The sequence below is a fragment of the Xiphias gladius genome, chromosome 19 (assembly GCF_016859285.1).
Source record: "Xiphias gladius isolate SHS-SW01 ecotype Sanya breed wild chromosome 19, ASM1685928v1, whole genome shotgun sequence".
Lineage (NCBI taxonomy): Eukaryota > Metazoa > Chordata > Actinopteri > Istiophoriformes > Xiphiidae > Xiphias > Xiphias gladius.
Genome location: NC_053418.1, coordinates 16,057,925 through 16,072,385, shown reverse-complemented (window position 1 = coordinate 16,072,385; position 14,461 = coordinate 16,057,925). Strand labels below are relative to the sequence as shown.

The window sequence follows — 14,461 nt, the reverse complement described above, 5'->3', positions numbered from 1 at the left end:
GATGCAGCAGAGGCTCTGTTGTGTGTGTGCGTGTGTGTGTGTGTGTGTGTCTGCGTGTGCGTGCGTGTGTGCGTGCGTGCGCGCACTGGCCCTCGCAGAGCCCCCCTCCAGCAGCAGACCGAGCCGACCGGTCGTGGGAGTTGCTCTCCTTCGCTGGCTGAGCCTGCAGACGCAGCACGGAGGACCTTTGCCAGTTTCTCGGCTGTCTGCAGTATTGATGGAGTTGCTGAGGGGATGCTAACACGGAATGAATTCTCACCGTTCCCTGCTCTCGTCCTCCTCCCCCTCCCTCCCCCTCTCTCTCTCTCTCTCTCTCTCTTCGCTAGAGAAAGATCCTTTCAGCCTCGCCCTCAGATGTCATAGACCTGACTTGCCAGTTAAGCCTGATCAAAGCCTTGCTGCCCTCCCCACTGCACTGCCTGGTCCGACTGCCCACTTATCACACTGCCTGCTTATTGCGCATGCATTGTGCTGCATGCCTGTGCTGCTGCAGGAGTATCAGCTATACTCTAAACCAACCAATGTGACAAAAAAAAAAAACCCAACCCACTCAGACTGATGCAAGATGTAAACATTAAAACAGCTCTTACTGCAGGTGTGTGGTATACTTCTTTCGGTCTCTGCAGCAGAGGGAGAAAGAGTTAAAGTGCAGCTGGTGCAGTAAATCCCAGTTTTAGTCAGGAGGTGGGGTCGAGCAGGATTAAAAAGGTATACTGAGTATTATAGAAATGAGCTCCCAAGATATTTCCATTCCTTATGCTCCAACTGTGGGAGCAACTGTGCCTCCCCTTTAAATAACTGCTGGGACAAGGTCATTCACCTTATAATCTCAGATTCCTTTCTATGGAAATGATGACAGTCTTGACACAGGACGATTAGGATGCAGCACCGAAAACCTTTACACTGTTATCAGAGTGCCAATGTTTCCAAATGAAAAAAAAAAAGATATTAAAACAATTGGTATTTATCAGATAAAAGAGATCTCCACTGGCCACATGGAGAAACTGTATTCCTGCAGTGTACTGACAGCTGACACGTGCACATGTGCTCCAGCGTCAGTATGTTTGTGTTGCTCTCTGCGTGTGTTCAAGCGCATGTTAAAGCAGGTTTGAGTGGAGGCCAGGGTGGGCGGCGTGCACATGTACAACAACATGACTGCTCAGACTCTCCCACTGTGTGGAGAAGGCCGCCTTACATCACTGATTCATCACTCACTTTAATTGATTTACAGGGGGGGACTGTCTATGCAGGGGCCCCAGAGAGCTGCAGCATCCAAAAATCCAGATTAAGAGAGGCGAGAGAACTGAATGTCATCGTAGGCTAAAATATAAAATCCATAGCCTGCCAAAAATATTAATGTCAGCAGTTATTAGGGGAGAGACAAGCTGACTGTTATGTAAATAGATATAAACAGTGCCAGTAAAGCATTTGTGATATGACACAAATTGATCTCAGTAATTTATTCTCTATCATTCCACGATCTGTTGTGACATCCACAAAACTTGCAAAAATGTTTGAAATCAGTTCTAATTATCATAATGTACGGCAGTCAACGAATAAAAGGAGCTGATGGTGCCAAGACCCTCCCAGAAACAAAATTCAACACAGAAGAGCTGCAGCATTGGAACACATCTTCTGTTAATTTGGGCAATGGGTTATAATTTTAAAGTCAACCGATAGATAAATGGAATACTTCCCTGGTCATAAATACATAATATTAACTGCTAATATTTCCTTTTTGCACATCAGTATATGTGAAAACCAAAGCTTCGATAATTTAACCAAAAAAGAAAAAATTAATAAGTTATTTTTGATTCATTATTATTCTACTATGGAATTTCCACTCTTATTTCAAGAAAAGTTCTATTCGCACTATGGTGCATGTCTACTGATAACAAACAAAAAGCCCTCCTATCCTATTTATTCAGACACTGTAGACTTTAAAGGAAGAAGAACTACAGCAGTCACTTATTATCTCACATTACTTTAATAGTGTGAAAACTTTTAAATTCTCAGTAAATTGTAACACTTGATGGGGACAATCTTTTTGCTCTCCATGTTACTTCTGACAGAAATATGTTATTCTTGTCGGAGCGATTGAAACAGTTCACATGCAACATCGTTATCTAAGCACTCAAGTGCACAAGCTGACAGGCTTCCACATGAAGTACATGACGGCGCAGATGACATACACAAATACGAAATCTATAAAACCTCTGTCTTCAGGTAGTACCGTGCCCTGTGCTTCACCTGCGGGCTGTTTGGGACGCTTGATGGCCGCTGGTCATAGTCCCCCATGCACACAGCTACAAAGAACAGGGTCCCTCCGATGACCAGAGCCAAACCTCCAAACCATCCAGAGAACATTGCCTCTCCATATTCCCAGCGTGGCATCACATCAGGAAAACCCTCGTCCCAGAATTCCACCACAGTTGTGTAGGCCACGATAGAGACAGGAGCCAGAGTGGTAAGGCCCGACACCCAGGACAGCACCCCACCGAGGATGAGGAACCCTCTCTTCCGGCCAGGCTGCCCCACACATAGCTCAACCCCTTCCAGACCGGGGAAAGCAGCCAACACAGCTAAACCTCCTGTACCTATAGATACTGACATGAGCACCCTGGAGATCTGCAGGTCCATGGGGAGTCCCAGGACGGACTCGTAGGCCTTACACTGAATTCCCACCTCCTCTGTGTAGAGGCAGGTCTGCCACAGCCCAGAGTACCAGTTCTCCACCTCGTTCAGGTCAGAGTTCATTGTCTTCCACAGAGGGAGGAAGGTGGTGATGAGAGAAGTAACCAAACCACCAAACATCACAAAGAGTGCAGTCCTTTGCATTACTTTAGTTGTCAGGAAAACCATCTTCTGCCTCTACATATACAAACTCTATGCTGTGATTCAGCTGTTCAGGTCTATGTAACAGGTTGGGAGATCCACAGTGGCTCTGTGGCCCGTCCCACCTGCTGAGGTAGCAGGACCAACCTGGACAGCCCACTCATTCAGCCTCCTTAATAAAATCCACCAGATAGGTGAGAGACAATCCGGGACCGTGGCATGACAACAGACATACTGTTTTGTTTCAGTGTTCAATGTCATCACAGTGAACAATGAACTCTGTTTTTACATGAAACTGGAGATTTCCAATGGGACTCCGGGCTGTGTGCATGGACACAAAAGTGGACTTAGATGAATGAAACATGAGCAAGCTGGGCATGGGGGGCACACACACAGAAAAGGAGAAGAGTTAAACGCTATCCTAGGCATGACTATAAAGCGCTGTTTCTGTATGGCTATGAAATTCAGTCCCTTTCAATGTTGCAGTTATTTCAGATGAATGTCACTGATGACACAGGTATTATTTTAGTTAAGACCTTTACGCTCTAAGGAAATCAAAGGTAAGGCTTTTGATTTGCCAAGTGTCTCAGGTATCTGGACTATGAGTAGCACTTTGTGCTCACTGCAATGGCACTTACAACAGAGTCCAAAGTAGTCCAGTACTTAATGAATTCCACCGTGGGTCTCTACAGATCTTGCACTGGCAGCTATCAGAAAGCCCAATCTAGTGCCTCAGCATTTAGGTCGACCTTTTATTCTTAATCCCACAAACAAAATTTCCTACATAACTTCAAAATAAATGGTCAAGCCTAAAAGGACAAGTAGTTTTTAAAAAAAAGTTGTGAAACATTGCAATTTATTAAATAGCATTAACCTCTTAAATTTTAATTTAACTCGAGTAAATTAAAATCTTTGCAAACGCAATAACCTTGCAGAAGCTGAAGGAATTCAGCCTCTCAAACCAAGGAACATTGTCTGACCTTATCATCCATAGATCTGTGGAAACTGAAACCCCTGACAGCCGTGGCTAATTTGATGAAAGGTCAAGGATTAACCTTCAGCTTTTTCACATAGTGTATAGGTTACAGAAGCTTTAGTTTATACCCAGGGTCTGTATAAGAATTTCAGAGTCGTGCCAGTATTCCATAAAAAAACATTTGTGAATACTCCACTGTAATTGTAAAGCTGTTTGGAAGAAACCATTTCAGTTCTTATTTTTTAAACTATATTTTCTTAAATTGCTTACACCTTTGAGACATCCGGTTTTAATCCAAGCTATAAATGAAAATATCAGAAAGCAGGAATGATGTCTGGAATACTGAGATGAACGTTTAAATTAAACTAGAGACACAGAGACTCAGTATAACATGACTTATTTTGTATGCGAAGATTTATTAAGGCTTTACTTACATGAAACTCATGTGGGTAAATATTTAACAACGGCATCCTGGTGTCACTAAATACACATTGCTATACTGTATGGGTAAAGAGAGCTTGTCTTTTAGTAATGGTGATATAAGAGGTGATTAGTATTACAAAGATGTGTGCCAATGACAAGAACATTAAACAAGACAAACAGCTTTATGACAGACACACATTCTAATAATTTTCATATAATGGTCTTGATTCCTTACAACAGGCTTATTAACTGTGTCAAAGCTGAGAATAATCGTGTGATGAATACATATTTAGATGAATAATCAACTTAAATGGTATTCTTTGATTAAGTTGTATTTAGATGACTGAGAATGTATCTGAGCCGATATCTTAAAACAAGTCATCTGACGGCAACACTTGAACATTACTATTGTGTCACAAGTATGAAATTTTACAGTGCACAGTATATCTATTTAAAATGCAGCAGCAATACTGAGCAGAAAAAAAAACCCTTCAAAAGTTATTAAATAAATAAATAAATTACAAACTAAACATAAAGGGGAATTTTTAGATCATTGAACGATTGTAATTGAGCTAGAATTTGGTCTCTTCACTGATTTCACTCCTCACCGAGATGCGGATTGAGAAACAAGAACAATTTGGTACTGCGTGGATTAAAGGCAACTACTGTATGAGGTTAGAGACATGCGAGGTCCAACATAAAGAAAAGTACTGTGTGTTGGGGAGAGGGGAGTGACTACAAGTAAGTGGAGCAGACATGTATGGCTTCTGTGAGAGGAGAAAAGAGCCCAGCTCTCGTCGTCATCCTAAATGTCGGAGCCCATCTCAGCACACTGTTTGTCTGATATGTGTGTAGCTAGAGACTCAATGATGTCCAACAGCAGCAGCTGGCTGAGAGACCGCAGGTTGGGGAGCTTGGATACCTTTGGGAAGGGGAGGAGAGCAAACAAATGAAAAAAAAATGAGCAATAAATTAAGAAAAGACAGTGATGAGTCAAACAGAGGAATAAGCAGCACTTGATTGCTCATGCACGAGAAATGAAGATAAACAGAAAGAGGCTTAACAGAAACATTAACAACAGAGCCAAAGTAGGGTGAGAATTGAGTGCTTTGCTGAAAAACAAACAATAATCAGAATGGTACTATGACCCTCATCGGTATGTGATGAGGTGCTTGTACAGCCGGCCGGACTATAAACAGTCTCCTCTCTACGTAGAAGATGGAGGGTGATCCACTAGGAGGCCAAAGGTGTCGGCCTCCTGCTAAGAAGACAGGGCTACAGGGTTAGCTCAGCTGCAGTGAGTGGGCAGCAAACCGCCAGGGCTCCGGATACAAGCCCACCCACCTTGATGAATTGGTGGACAATAATGTGCAGGCAGTGCTTCTTCATGTCCAGAGCCTGGGTCTTATCCGCCGCCTCCAGAATCTGGGGGGGGTTATAATGAGGGAAAAGTGATTGAAGAAATGATCCACCCTGCAGTAAAAAAAAATCTTCAAGTAAGGGACAACATCGTCAAATTTGGTCACTGCTCCCCCTTGGGTGAAAACATAAATACCTGCAAGACATTCTCCACAGTGACGTTCATCTCCAGATTCTGCTTGCAGTAAGCCTGCAGCCTGTTATTGGAAAACCCGTAGTAATATGGTGCAGCAAACAGATAGCTGTTCATCAAGGGTTAAGGAGAGTTTTCGTTCTACCCAACACTCCAATAAAAATCTCTTTGATTTTTGTTTTGCTTAAAATGCAAAATCCTGTTTGTTTTAACCACCTATGAAGTCACTATTACTTTTGCAGAGAGCTTCTATATGAATTAGACAGTACTGTGTTTGCTTATAATTAGCATCTCATGCAAATTTTTGATAAGAAATAATGATAATAAAACAAGTGAAAGCTATGTTTTGGTCCCTTTGTTGTATCTTGTTGAAGCCAAAGCAGTGGTGCATTAGGGTGCAGTTCAATAATGGCCACTAGATGCTGACTGTTGAAATTTTTAAGAATCACCTTGTAGTGAGCCTAACCTTAATCATGCCAAACCATGAACTGACCTCAACCTCCCCTCATCTTAACATATCCTTTTCCAAATTTATACCTAAACATATCTGTCTCAAGGCTTATTCCTAGAAATAACTTGTTTATAATATGCCCAAATACAACGTTCTGGTTTGGTGGGTAAATCCCATCTCCTTGGTGGTATTGACTGCAATGAAATAACAGGAGAAAAGACATCAAGGACATGAGACGAGTATGTTTTGGGTGTGTTTTCATTGATTGACAGGTCAATTTATCACACTCAGCCTTTGTGGTTAAGACTTGTCATGACACCTGTCATCCCATCACACCTCCACTCTGTTGCAAAATTTATATTTTCTGCCTCAAGGAATAGAAACAGTGTCTCATCTCAGGAGCTGCCGTCTTCAAAGGACTCTTTTATCATTTCTTTTCATGAAATATCCAAAAATGTTTCTAAGATGTTTTCCAATTTTGTGGGCTCTGCCTGGGAAAGACTTTTAATCTCAAGAATGAAACTAAAGCCGTTTGAATTTGAGAAGGATACAGGGAATCCTCTGGAGGCATGTTGACATCGCCATAGTAGATATAACGCAGCATGGACTCAAAGGCCTGCTTACTTGGAACCATCTCACCAATAGAGATATTAACCTGACCGTCCTCAGGCATGAAGGAGCGGAACATCGCCTCAAAGTAACTGAGGAATCAAAGTGCAAAAAGTACAAAGAATCATCACCACATTTAAAGGGACCAAAGTGTCTACAAATATAGTGATTAATAATGTACAAATTAGTTTAAACTGTCATCAATGGTGAATTTATTATAAAACCCCTTAGATCACAACACAGAAGTGAATGACAGCAAATCTCTGGCAAGTTTTTACATTCACGAGAAAGCCTTAAAATTGTCAAATTAAAACTTAAAGTTTGTAAAGGTTGCATTTGTTTTTTTTCTGTTTTAACAGTACGAATCAGCTTCTAAGCAAAATTCCAAAAAAAAAAAAAGGAAATTTGAGCTTACCATCATCTCAAAAAAATGTACAGCAAGTCAGGGATCTGATCATTTGCTCCGGCGGCTGTATGTGCACAATGAAGAGAAAACCTGTGCTATTGTTACCTGGATCGAGCTGCCAGTATGGCTTTATGTGCAGGTCGTGGGTGTCCGTCTAACAGCAGAATAATGTCGCAGAACTCCAGGCCGCCTCCCTCCAGGTAGGCCTTCATGTCCTGCACCAGGGAGGTCCCAATATCCACAGGCTGGTCTGAGTACAACCTGGGAGGAGGCTGCTGCTTTCGCCGCACTATCTCCACTATCAGTGGTGTAGACAGATGTTCAAACTCCTTCGTCATGATCACCTGGTTGAAGTGTGACTCCTTCACCACGAAATTAAGGCAATGTTCCTGGAGGAAAAAATAATTTGATAGTATGAAGGTTGAAATAGATGATAATTTCTCTTTCCTCAGCATCACTGTTTCTAAAAAGTAATGTTACACATAACTGCAGAGTTTTATTTTACTGACCTCCTTTGGTTGAAAGTATAAATGCATTATACTGAAGACACCCTGAACAACAACCACTGGAGGGCAGTAAAAATGAAATGTGCATCTGGTGTTAATTGAAGTATGTGGATGTACCTTGAGCTGATCCAGTTGCAGCTTGTTGGCATTTTCACAAACACTGAGAACATTTTGCAGGTCGACAGATGCCTCAATGTACTGCACACACAGCTGCTCCAGGCGGGAAAGCTTAAAACTAAGAGCGAGTTTGTAAACGTCCATGATCAAGAGAACATCCTGGACATGACCTATGCGGACAGGTAAAGACAAGAACAAAATATTTAATATTTTTTTCTTCTCTCTTTGGGATTATTGTAGGCACCATTCAAACATGACAAGCATGAGGAGAGAGCGACCTCTACGTGGATACTGGATCTTGTCTGTGTAGAGGAACTGCATTAAGACTTCAAAAGGCTGAGCCTCCGCTTCCCTGATGGATACTTCCAGCAGCGGTTGTGTGCCTGATGGCCTGTTGCCTGCTGGGATATCCCTCGGGCCTCCAGCTGCCGTGTCATCACTCTCCTCATTGCTTTCCTGTTTAGTCTTCTGCACACAAAGACAGCAATGGTGACACTCTTATTTTATTTTAAAAAATGTGTACCAAATAAATTATGTTGCTATAGCTTTTTGCACAAAAAAAAAAAAACTTAACTTCATGGTAACTGAGGGTTAAAGTATTTTAGACATAAGCCAAAAAAACATTTGATTATTCTTTTTTGTTTTAATTTTAATTCTTATTAAAAATTATTCTGTTCTACACTTTGAGGCCCTGTTGTCCATGTAGTTTGTGTCAATATCAAGCATACTGTACAATGAATACCACAATTTATTGTATTTCGCAGTAAAAGTGATTGTGACAAGGTCACTGGATAAACCTCACTGCAGAAAAAGCACATCTTTTGTTTCATGTTCTGTTTGCGGCTTCACTTTGTACGTAAAGTCAGTGTTGTGTCACTTTATTTTCTAAAAATGTGGTTGTAGAACTGATACTGGAAATAACCCCTCGATGTCCCCTAATGTGCCCGCTCAATAGTGGTGGGAATAATAATCAGTGAGGTAATAATATTGTGACACTATCTATTGCTTAATATTATCAGTACAAAAGTTATTATATTGTTATATTTGATAGTGTAGCACAGGTGCATTCTTCCTCAACTGGAACAGTTCACTTGGACTGAACGCCTCTGCCTACTGCCCGAGCTGGGAGTCATGTCAATACCTTATCAGTGTTGTAATATTAGAGTAGAGAGCATTTGGGAATTTAATGATCTTCATTACATGAGATTGTCTGAATTTGTGTTTTCCTGGTCTCCAGGTCTGTGTGATAGTGGAGTTAAATGAACTACATATGCCTCTGGATGTTTTTTCTTATCATCTGTATAAATATATTCTGACAACATCGATCGTCTTCCTTTGTCTCAGAGGAAATGAGCTGTACTTGCTGCGTGGCTCTGACCTGTCGCTGCCTATCCCGAGCCTGCAGGATTTTTTTCCGCAGCCACTGACATCTTGCAGTCACTATGGCAATATGTCCCAAGACTCTCTCCTCCCTCTGTAAAAAAAACAGAAAAACAAAAATGATTCATAGAGATGGGAAAAAAAACATGTTAGTAGGGTAATATCATTTTTCTCAGCTGTGTAGAAGTGTAGTCCCAGTGTCACATACAGCTCTGAAAACTTACCTCTCCCAAAATAAACTCCACATCGCAAAACTGACGGTTCTCCCACAGTTTGCCATAGTCCTCATGGAGAGTACACTTTGGATAGCATGAGAACTGCATGAAGAAGAAAATAATTTTTTGGGAGGTTGTGGAGCAACTATTATATCAATTCTCCAAACAAAGTTGAAGAATCATGTATATCAGGTCCACACTCTTTCCTTTTAGCGGGAAGGGCTTTCGACCACAATGTTGAAATGCTGCCAAATATGTAAAGCAAAATTCTTTATATTTCAGCCATAAAAAAGTTAAGACACTAACCTGGAATCTGTACATCTCCCCACTGCGCACATTGTTGTCCACAGTCCCTCCAAAGATGTACATGGCGTCTTGAATCACAGCAGCAGCATGAAAGAGCCTCCCACTGGGCATCTGATGAGGCAAAGAGAGTATATTCAGCATTGATTAGAGAGTGTAAAGAGATTCTTCAAAAGAATTGCGTCAAAATTTATAGTTAAATACTCATTAATGAATATGTGTACATGAATATCAAGAATGGCCCTAAAGGAACATCCCTACTATTGTGATCCGCACTGATTCTGCTGCCAAGTACTAATGCTGCAGCCAGATTTATACAATCACTGGGCCTTCTAGATAGATTTTAAAAACCGAATAAAGAAATTTCCCAACCATGATTAATGAAGAGTAGCTGAGCTCACAAAAGAAAAGGAGAATATTTTTTTATACATTTTAAAATAGTTTTTGTATCCATATTTTGTCTGCAAAAATAGCTGCATTTACATAAAACAAGGGATAGTACAGCAGAGGCGGTAAGTACAGGAGTACAATATGTTGTTTCATAATTCAGCACGCTGACATATCATATTTTTGATATTATTGAACCAGATTCATTATCTATTGACACGGTGGTTAAAAAAATTATTAAATTTAGTAAATTTATTTGTTTGGTACCTCACTGTCCAGGCTGGGTTGGATCACTTCCCAGGTCTGAGAGTCCACATCATAGCAGTGCAGCTCATTGGGCAGAGTGTTGTCAGCCGCACCGCCAAATACATACAGGTGGCGGTCAAAAGCAACCATGGTGTGGCCATAGCGTCTCTGAGGAGGTGGAGGGGAGCCCCGCAGTAAATGTTCGGTCGGGATACGTGTCCACCTGAGAAGATGGAGTAACAGGATTGATTAGTGCCATGTGACACTGGCAACTGCAGAGATAAGTGTATGCAAGGAAAGACTTTGCTCACATGTGGCCCTTGAACTCAAACTGGAAGAGGTTATTAGTGATCTTGGCTCCACTCTGACCAGAAAAGACAAACATCTTATCCCTACATACGGCCACAGGGAAGTTGCAGCAAGATGGAGGAATCTCTCCACTCTGATCGATCTGATGGACACAAAGGCAGAGACGTTAACAGACACACATACATTATTTCTGAGCATTTTACTGTTAATGGGCTTCTCAAAAAATTTGGGAATTGATTATACTAGCCTCTTCCCAACATGCATGTTCTCGATCCTGCAGACTGATGGTCCACATGTCATTCAGCCTGCAAATGGGGAAAGAATCTTTCAATGTTATGTGCAAAAAATAAAGTGTGGATGTCTCAAAAGATAAAAGCAACACATTAAATATAACATACCTGGCATTCCCATCATAGCCAGCAAATATCCAGAGTTTATCGCTGTAGACTGTGGCTCCATGTGCGGATCTAGCCACTGGCAAGCTAAAACAGAGACAGAAGACAGATAAATATCTCCAGTGATTTCCTCCCCCGAATAACTAAAAGTACTTAACTGATATACCCAAACACGGGGAGAATATATATTCTCCCTATCTTTGGGTATATATAACAGTGGATTGAAACATAATTTAAAGCATCTTTAAAAAAAAAAAAAAATATTTATATATATACACATTACCTCCCTCCACTTTCCATTCAGTCCACTGCCCTGTGGCAAACTTGTACTCGAAAAGGTCATTTTTGTTTTTCAGGTTTGAGTTTGAGTAAATGTCTCCAGTGTAACCCCCTGGAATATATTATAGTTCAACATTACAGCATGAGTTTGAAAAGTGTAGAAGACATGACAACTGATTTTGAGGACAATTAGCTCAGGAATTCACCAAAAACAAACATGCTGCTGCCATAGACCACAGCTGAATGGTGATATCTGGGAGCAGGTGGAGTCCCAGTGGTGAAAGCTCTGTAAAATATATTATACACAGGCATTAGATCACATTATACAGTCTACATGAATATTTCTCATGGTTACTGTATTACAGAGGCTGCATTCTTACCGACACCATGAGCAGTCCTTCACATCAAAGCGAAGCAAGTCATTCAGCATGTTTTTCCTGTCGGGCGACACAGAATTTTACTGTAAGTAGTGGACAATAAGTAAAATGCTAGAAATGCCTGTGGCTGTCCAGTAGTACTCACCCATTGTCTCCCCCAAACACGTATATGGCATCCCTGTATGCCACAACAGTGTGCTTGCTGCGCCTGTATAAAGACAAATGAAGTCCAGGGTCAGTGTAATAATAATACAATATAATAATATATGGTGAATATAGGAAAGCAAAATGTCCAGGTTTAGCTAAGCTGCTTCTACTCATCTGTCAACATGTTACCTTGCACCAACAAACTCATCACAAGGAGGGAGTCTTCTCCAGCGATGAACGGTCTCAAATGGGCCAAAATTGAGAGTCAAATATTCCACGCTGTCGGAGCAGCTGTGGTCGAAATCAACACTCGGGGCGACTTTAGTTGATTTACAGGACATTGTTGCTAACTCATCGGGGTGAATCACTTATCAAGGCCACTCATCTGCAGGGACGTCCACAGTTAACGCCATCGTCAATGTCAGTCCTCCAGCGTGAGCGCTAATGTTTCTGCTACCTCTGGTTTAGGTGTGGCATTGGTATTGCCTGTATAGATAAAATTACTGTCCGCTTTTTTTTTTTACGTTAGAGGACTTTGGTCTTCCGCCTAACAGTTAGCTACTGGTGATGCTAAACACTAACATGGCTAGCCCTGGCTAGCTAGCTAGCTAGCTTTGTGCTACTGCTAAGCTGCAAAAACACGCGAATGAACTGCAGCGAATGAAAAGTTACAGCTACTAACCTTACACTAAAAATATCTGCTTAACCGGCTTAGTATCCAGCCGGTATGTGCACTAATTGAATGAGTTTGCATTAAGGCACCAGCCTCAAAAACTAAACTAGCAAAACAACTGTGCTGACATTAAAGAGCACAGTTGCCCAACCACGCCCCCGTGAGCCTGGTGAGTACTTCACTTCCTCTAATGTAAAAAGAGGTCATTAATGCATTTAATCCTTCGAACAACATGCTGTGTATTCAGTATATACTGTAAGTATATGACTTTTAAAACATATACAAATGTGTATAACGCATCAATAAAGGGCCATAATGTTGAAAATTTTCCAGTAAGCCGTTAAATCAGTTTTTTAAAAGTAGATAATGAAATTAATTTAGGGCCATTTCATTTTCTAATAAGGTAGTCCATCAGACAAACTTGAGTTATCTGAAATTTTAAATGTCAGTCCTTAACAAAGGATTTTTACAATACTCGTTCAGGTCTTAACAAGCCCTTAGTTAATACACGGCTTTTGCTGCAATGCTCTGCAGCTCTGTAATAACTATTCAGAGGGATTTTGCACAACCTGACAACCCAAATGGTGTTTTTATTGATGGCTTGTAACTGCTCTGTAAAGCATTAGTAATTTTTTTATTAACTATTAATAAAGCCATTAGTTACAGCTAATAAATCCATTATAAAGGATGTCTTAATCAAAAGTTTTACCAAATATCTGCTATATTTGAAACATATGGTGTATCTTTAGATCAGTTTTTCAAACAGGTACAAAGAGCACTATTTCTTTTTGTGTCTGTGTGCATATGTGCGTGCATGCTTTTTTGACATGTAGATTCATGTGCAAACATCTGAGAGATACATTTTTAAGTACTGTATTAACATCAATAGGAGTAGGTGGGCCTGTCCTCTTTTGATTAGGCCACGAAAAATGTCGGCATGTCCCTTATAAGGATTGCTTTACCTTATTCACAGCAGAAATTTTGACCTGTCATAGTAAGAACAGCAAAAGTGTAAGTAATAACATTATTAATTGATGTCTGCATGCAGTTGAGTGCTCTAAATCCAAAGCCTTGTTACTGTACATGCTATCTCATTGGCATGGCTTACTGGGACACTTAAATTGAATGGAGCCAATTATTATTTTTGTCTGCTATGAAAAAGGTCTGTAAACAAACTAAACTGCAGTGGGAATGCACATACATTTATTTGTATGTAGCAGCATAACCATTGTTTCTGCTTTACCTTCCCATACTTTCTTATAATTCATATAAATGTCTTGGCTAAATAAAAAAAGGGGGCATGATGCTATAGATAAAACAAGCTAAATCTAATTCTTCTCCTAACACTATTGTATATCATAGTTTTTTAAGGAAGTGGATCGATGAACAGGCCTGTGAAAGTGTACAGATTCAGGCTTGGACTTTGGTATGTCATATTGATATACTGGAAAATAATTTAATACAAGGTTATAATATACCTTGTATCCCAACAGTGTTTCATTGTTGCGTATAGAAGATACTGACCCCTTCTTGGATTTATTATGTTTTATTTTTACAACAGTAAATCACAGTGGATGTAACTAGGATTTTCTAACACTGATCAAAAGAACAAAAAAACAAAAAACTACAATCCTCCGACATTGTTCATTCCCAATGGCCACTGCCAATATTAGTTTACTTACTCAAGCATTGGTGGTCGTTTATCATGGTCCATACTTTCAATATGAGATATTTTTTCAACTTATTCAAAGATGTTGGGATGTCATTGACATTCATACACAATAAATCAAGAACAATATTGCTAATTATTATACATACATATAAAGAATGAACTAGTCACAGATGGAGAGAGAGCAGGCTGTTGGTCTTTATGAA

General features: G+C 40.4%; 2 protein-coding genes across 5 annotated transcripts; both read right to left on the bottom strand.

Moving 5' to 3' along the window:
* Window positions 1-2,205: 2,205 nt before the first annotated feature.
* Window positions 2,206-2,880, bottom strand: cldn26 (claudin 26). The gene has a single exon (XM_040156212.1). The coding sequence runs from the start codon at window positions 2,860-2,862 to the stop codon at window positions 2,206-2,208; it is 657 nt and encodes a 218-aa protein (XP_040012146.1). The 5' UTR covers window positions 2,863-2,880.
* Window positions 2,881-4,207: 1,327 nt separating this feature from the next.
* On the bottom strand, window positions 4,208-12,747 carry lztr1 (leucine-zipper-like transcription regulator 1). 4 transcript variants are annotated; one of them, XM_040156134.1, is made up of 19 exons: window positions 12,103-12,747; window positions 11,912-11,974; window positions 11,770-11,826; window positions 11,596-11,675; window positions 11,395-11,501; window positions 11,114-11,199; window positions 10,963-11,020; window positions 10,718-10,857; window positions 10,428-10,629; window positions 9,777-9,887; window positions 9,480-9,572; window positions 9,254-9,349; window positions 8,154-8,343; window positions 7,876-8,045; window positions 7,358-7,641; window positions 6,789-6,938; window positions 5,790-5,895; window positions 5,579-5,707; window positions 4,208-5,156 (listed from the first exon to the last, which is right to left on the bottom strand). In XM_040156134.1, the coding sequence occupies exons 1-19, from the start codon at window positions 12,252-12,254 to the stop codon at window positions 5,040-5,042; spliced, it is 2,391 nt and encodes a 796-aa protein (XP_040012068.1). In that variant the 5' UTR covers window positions 12,255-12,747; the 3' UTR covers window positions 4,208-5,039. The 4 variants fall into 4 exon arrangements, with proteins under 4 accessions (XP_040012068.1, XP_040012070.1, XP_040012069.1 ...); XM_040156136.1 differs by having other exon boundaries at window positions 5,579-5,659; XM_040156135.1 differs by having other exon boundaries at window positions 8,154-8,340.
* Between the last annotated feature and the right edge of the window lie 1,714 nt (window positions 12,748-14,461).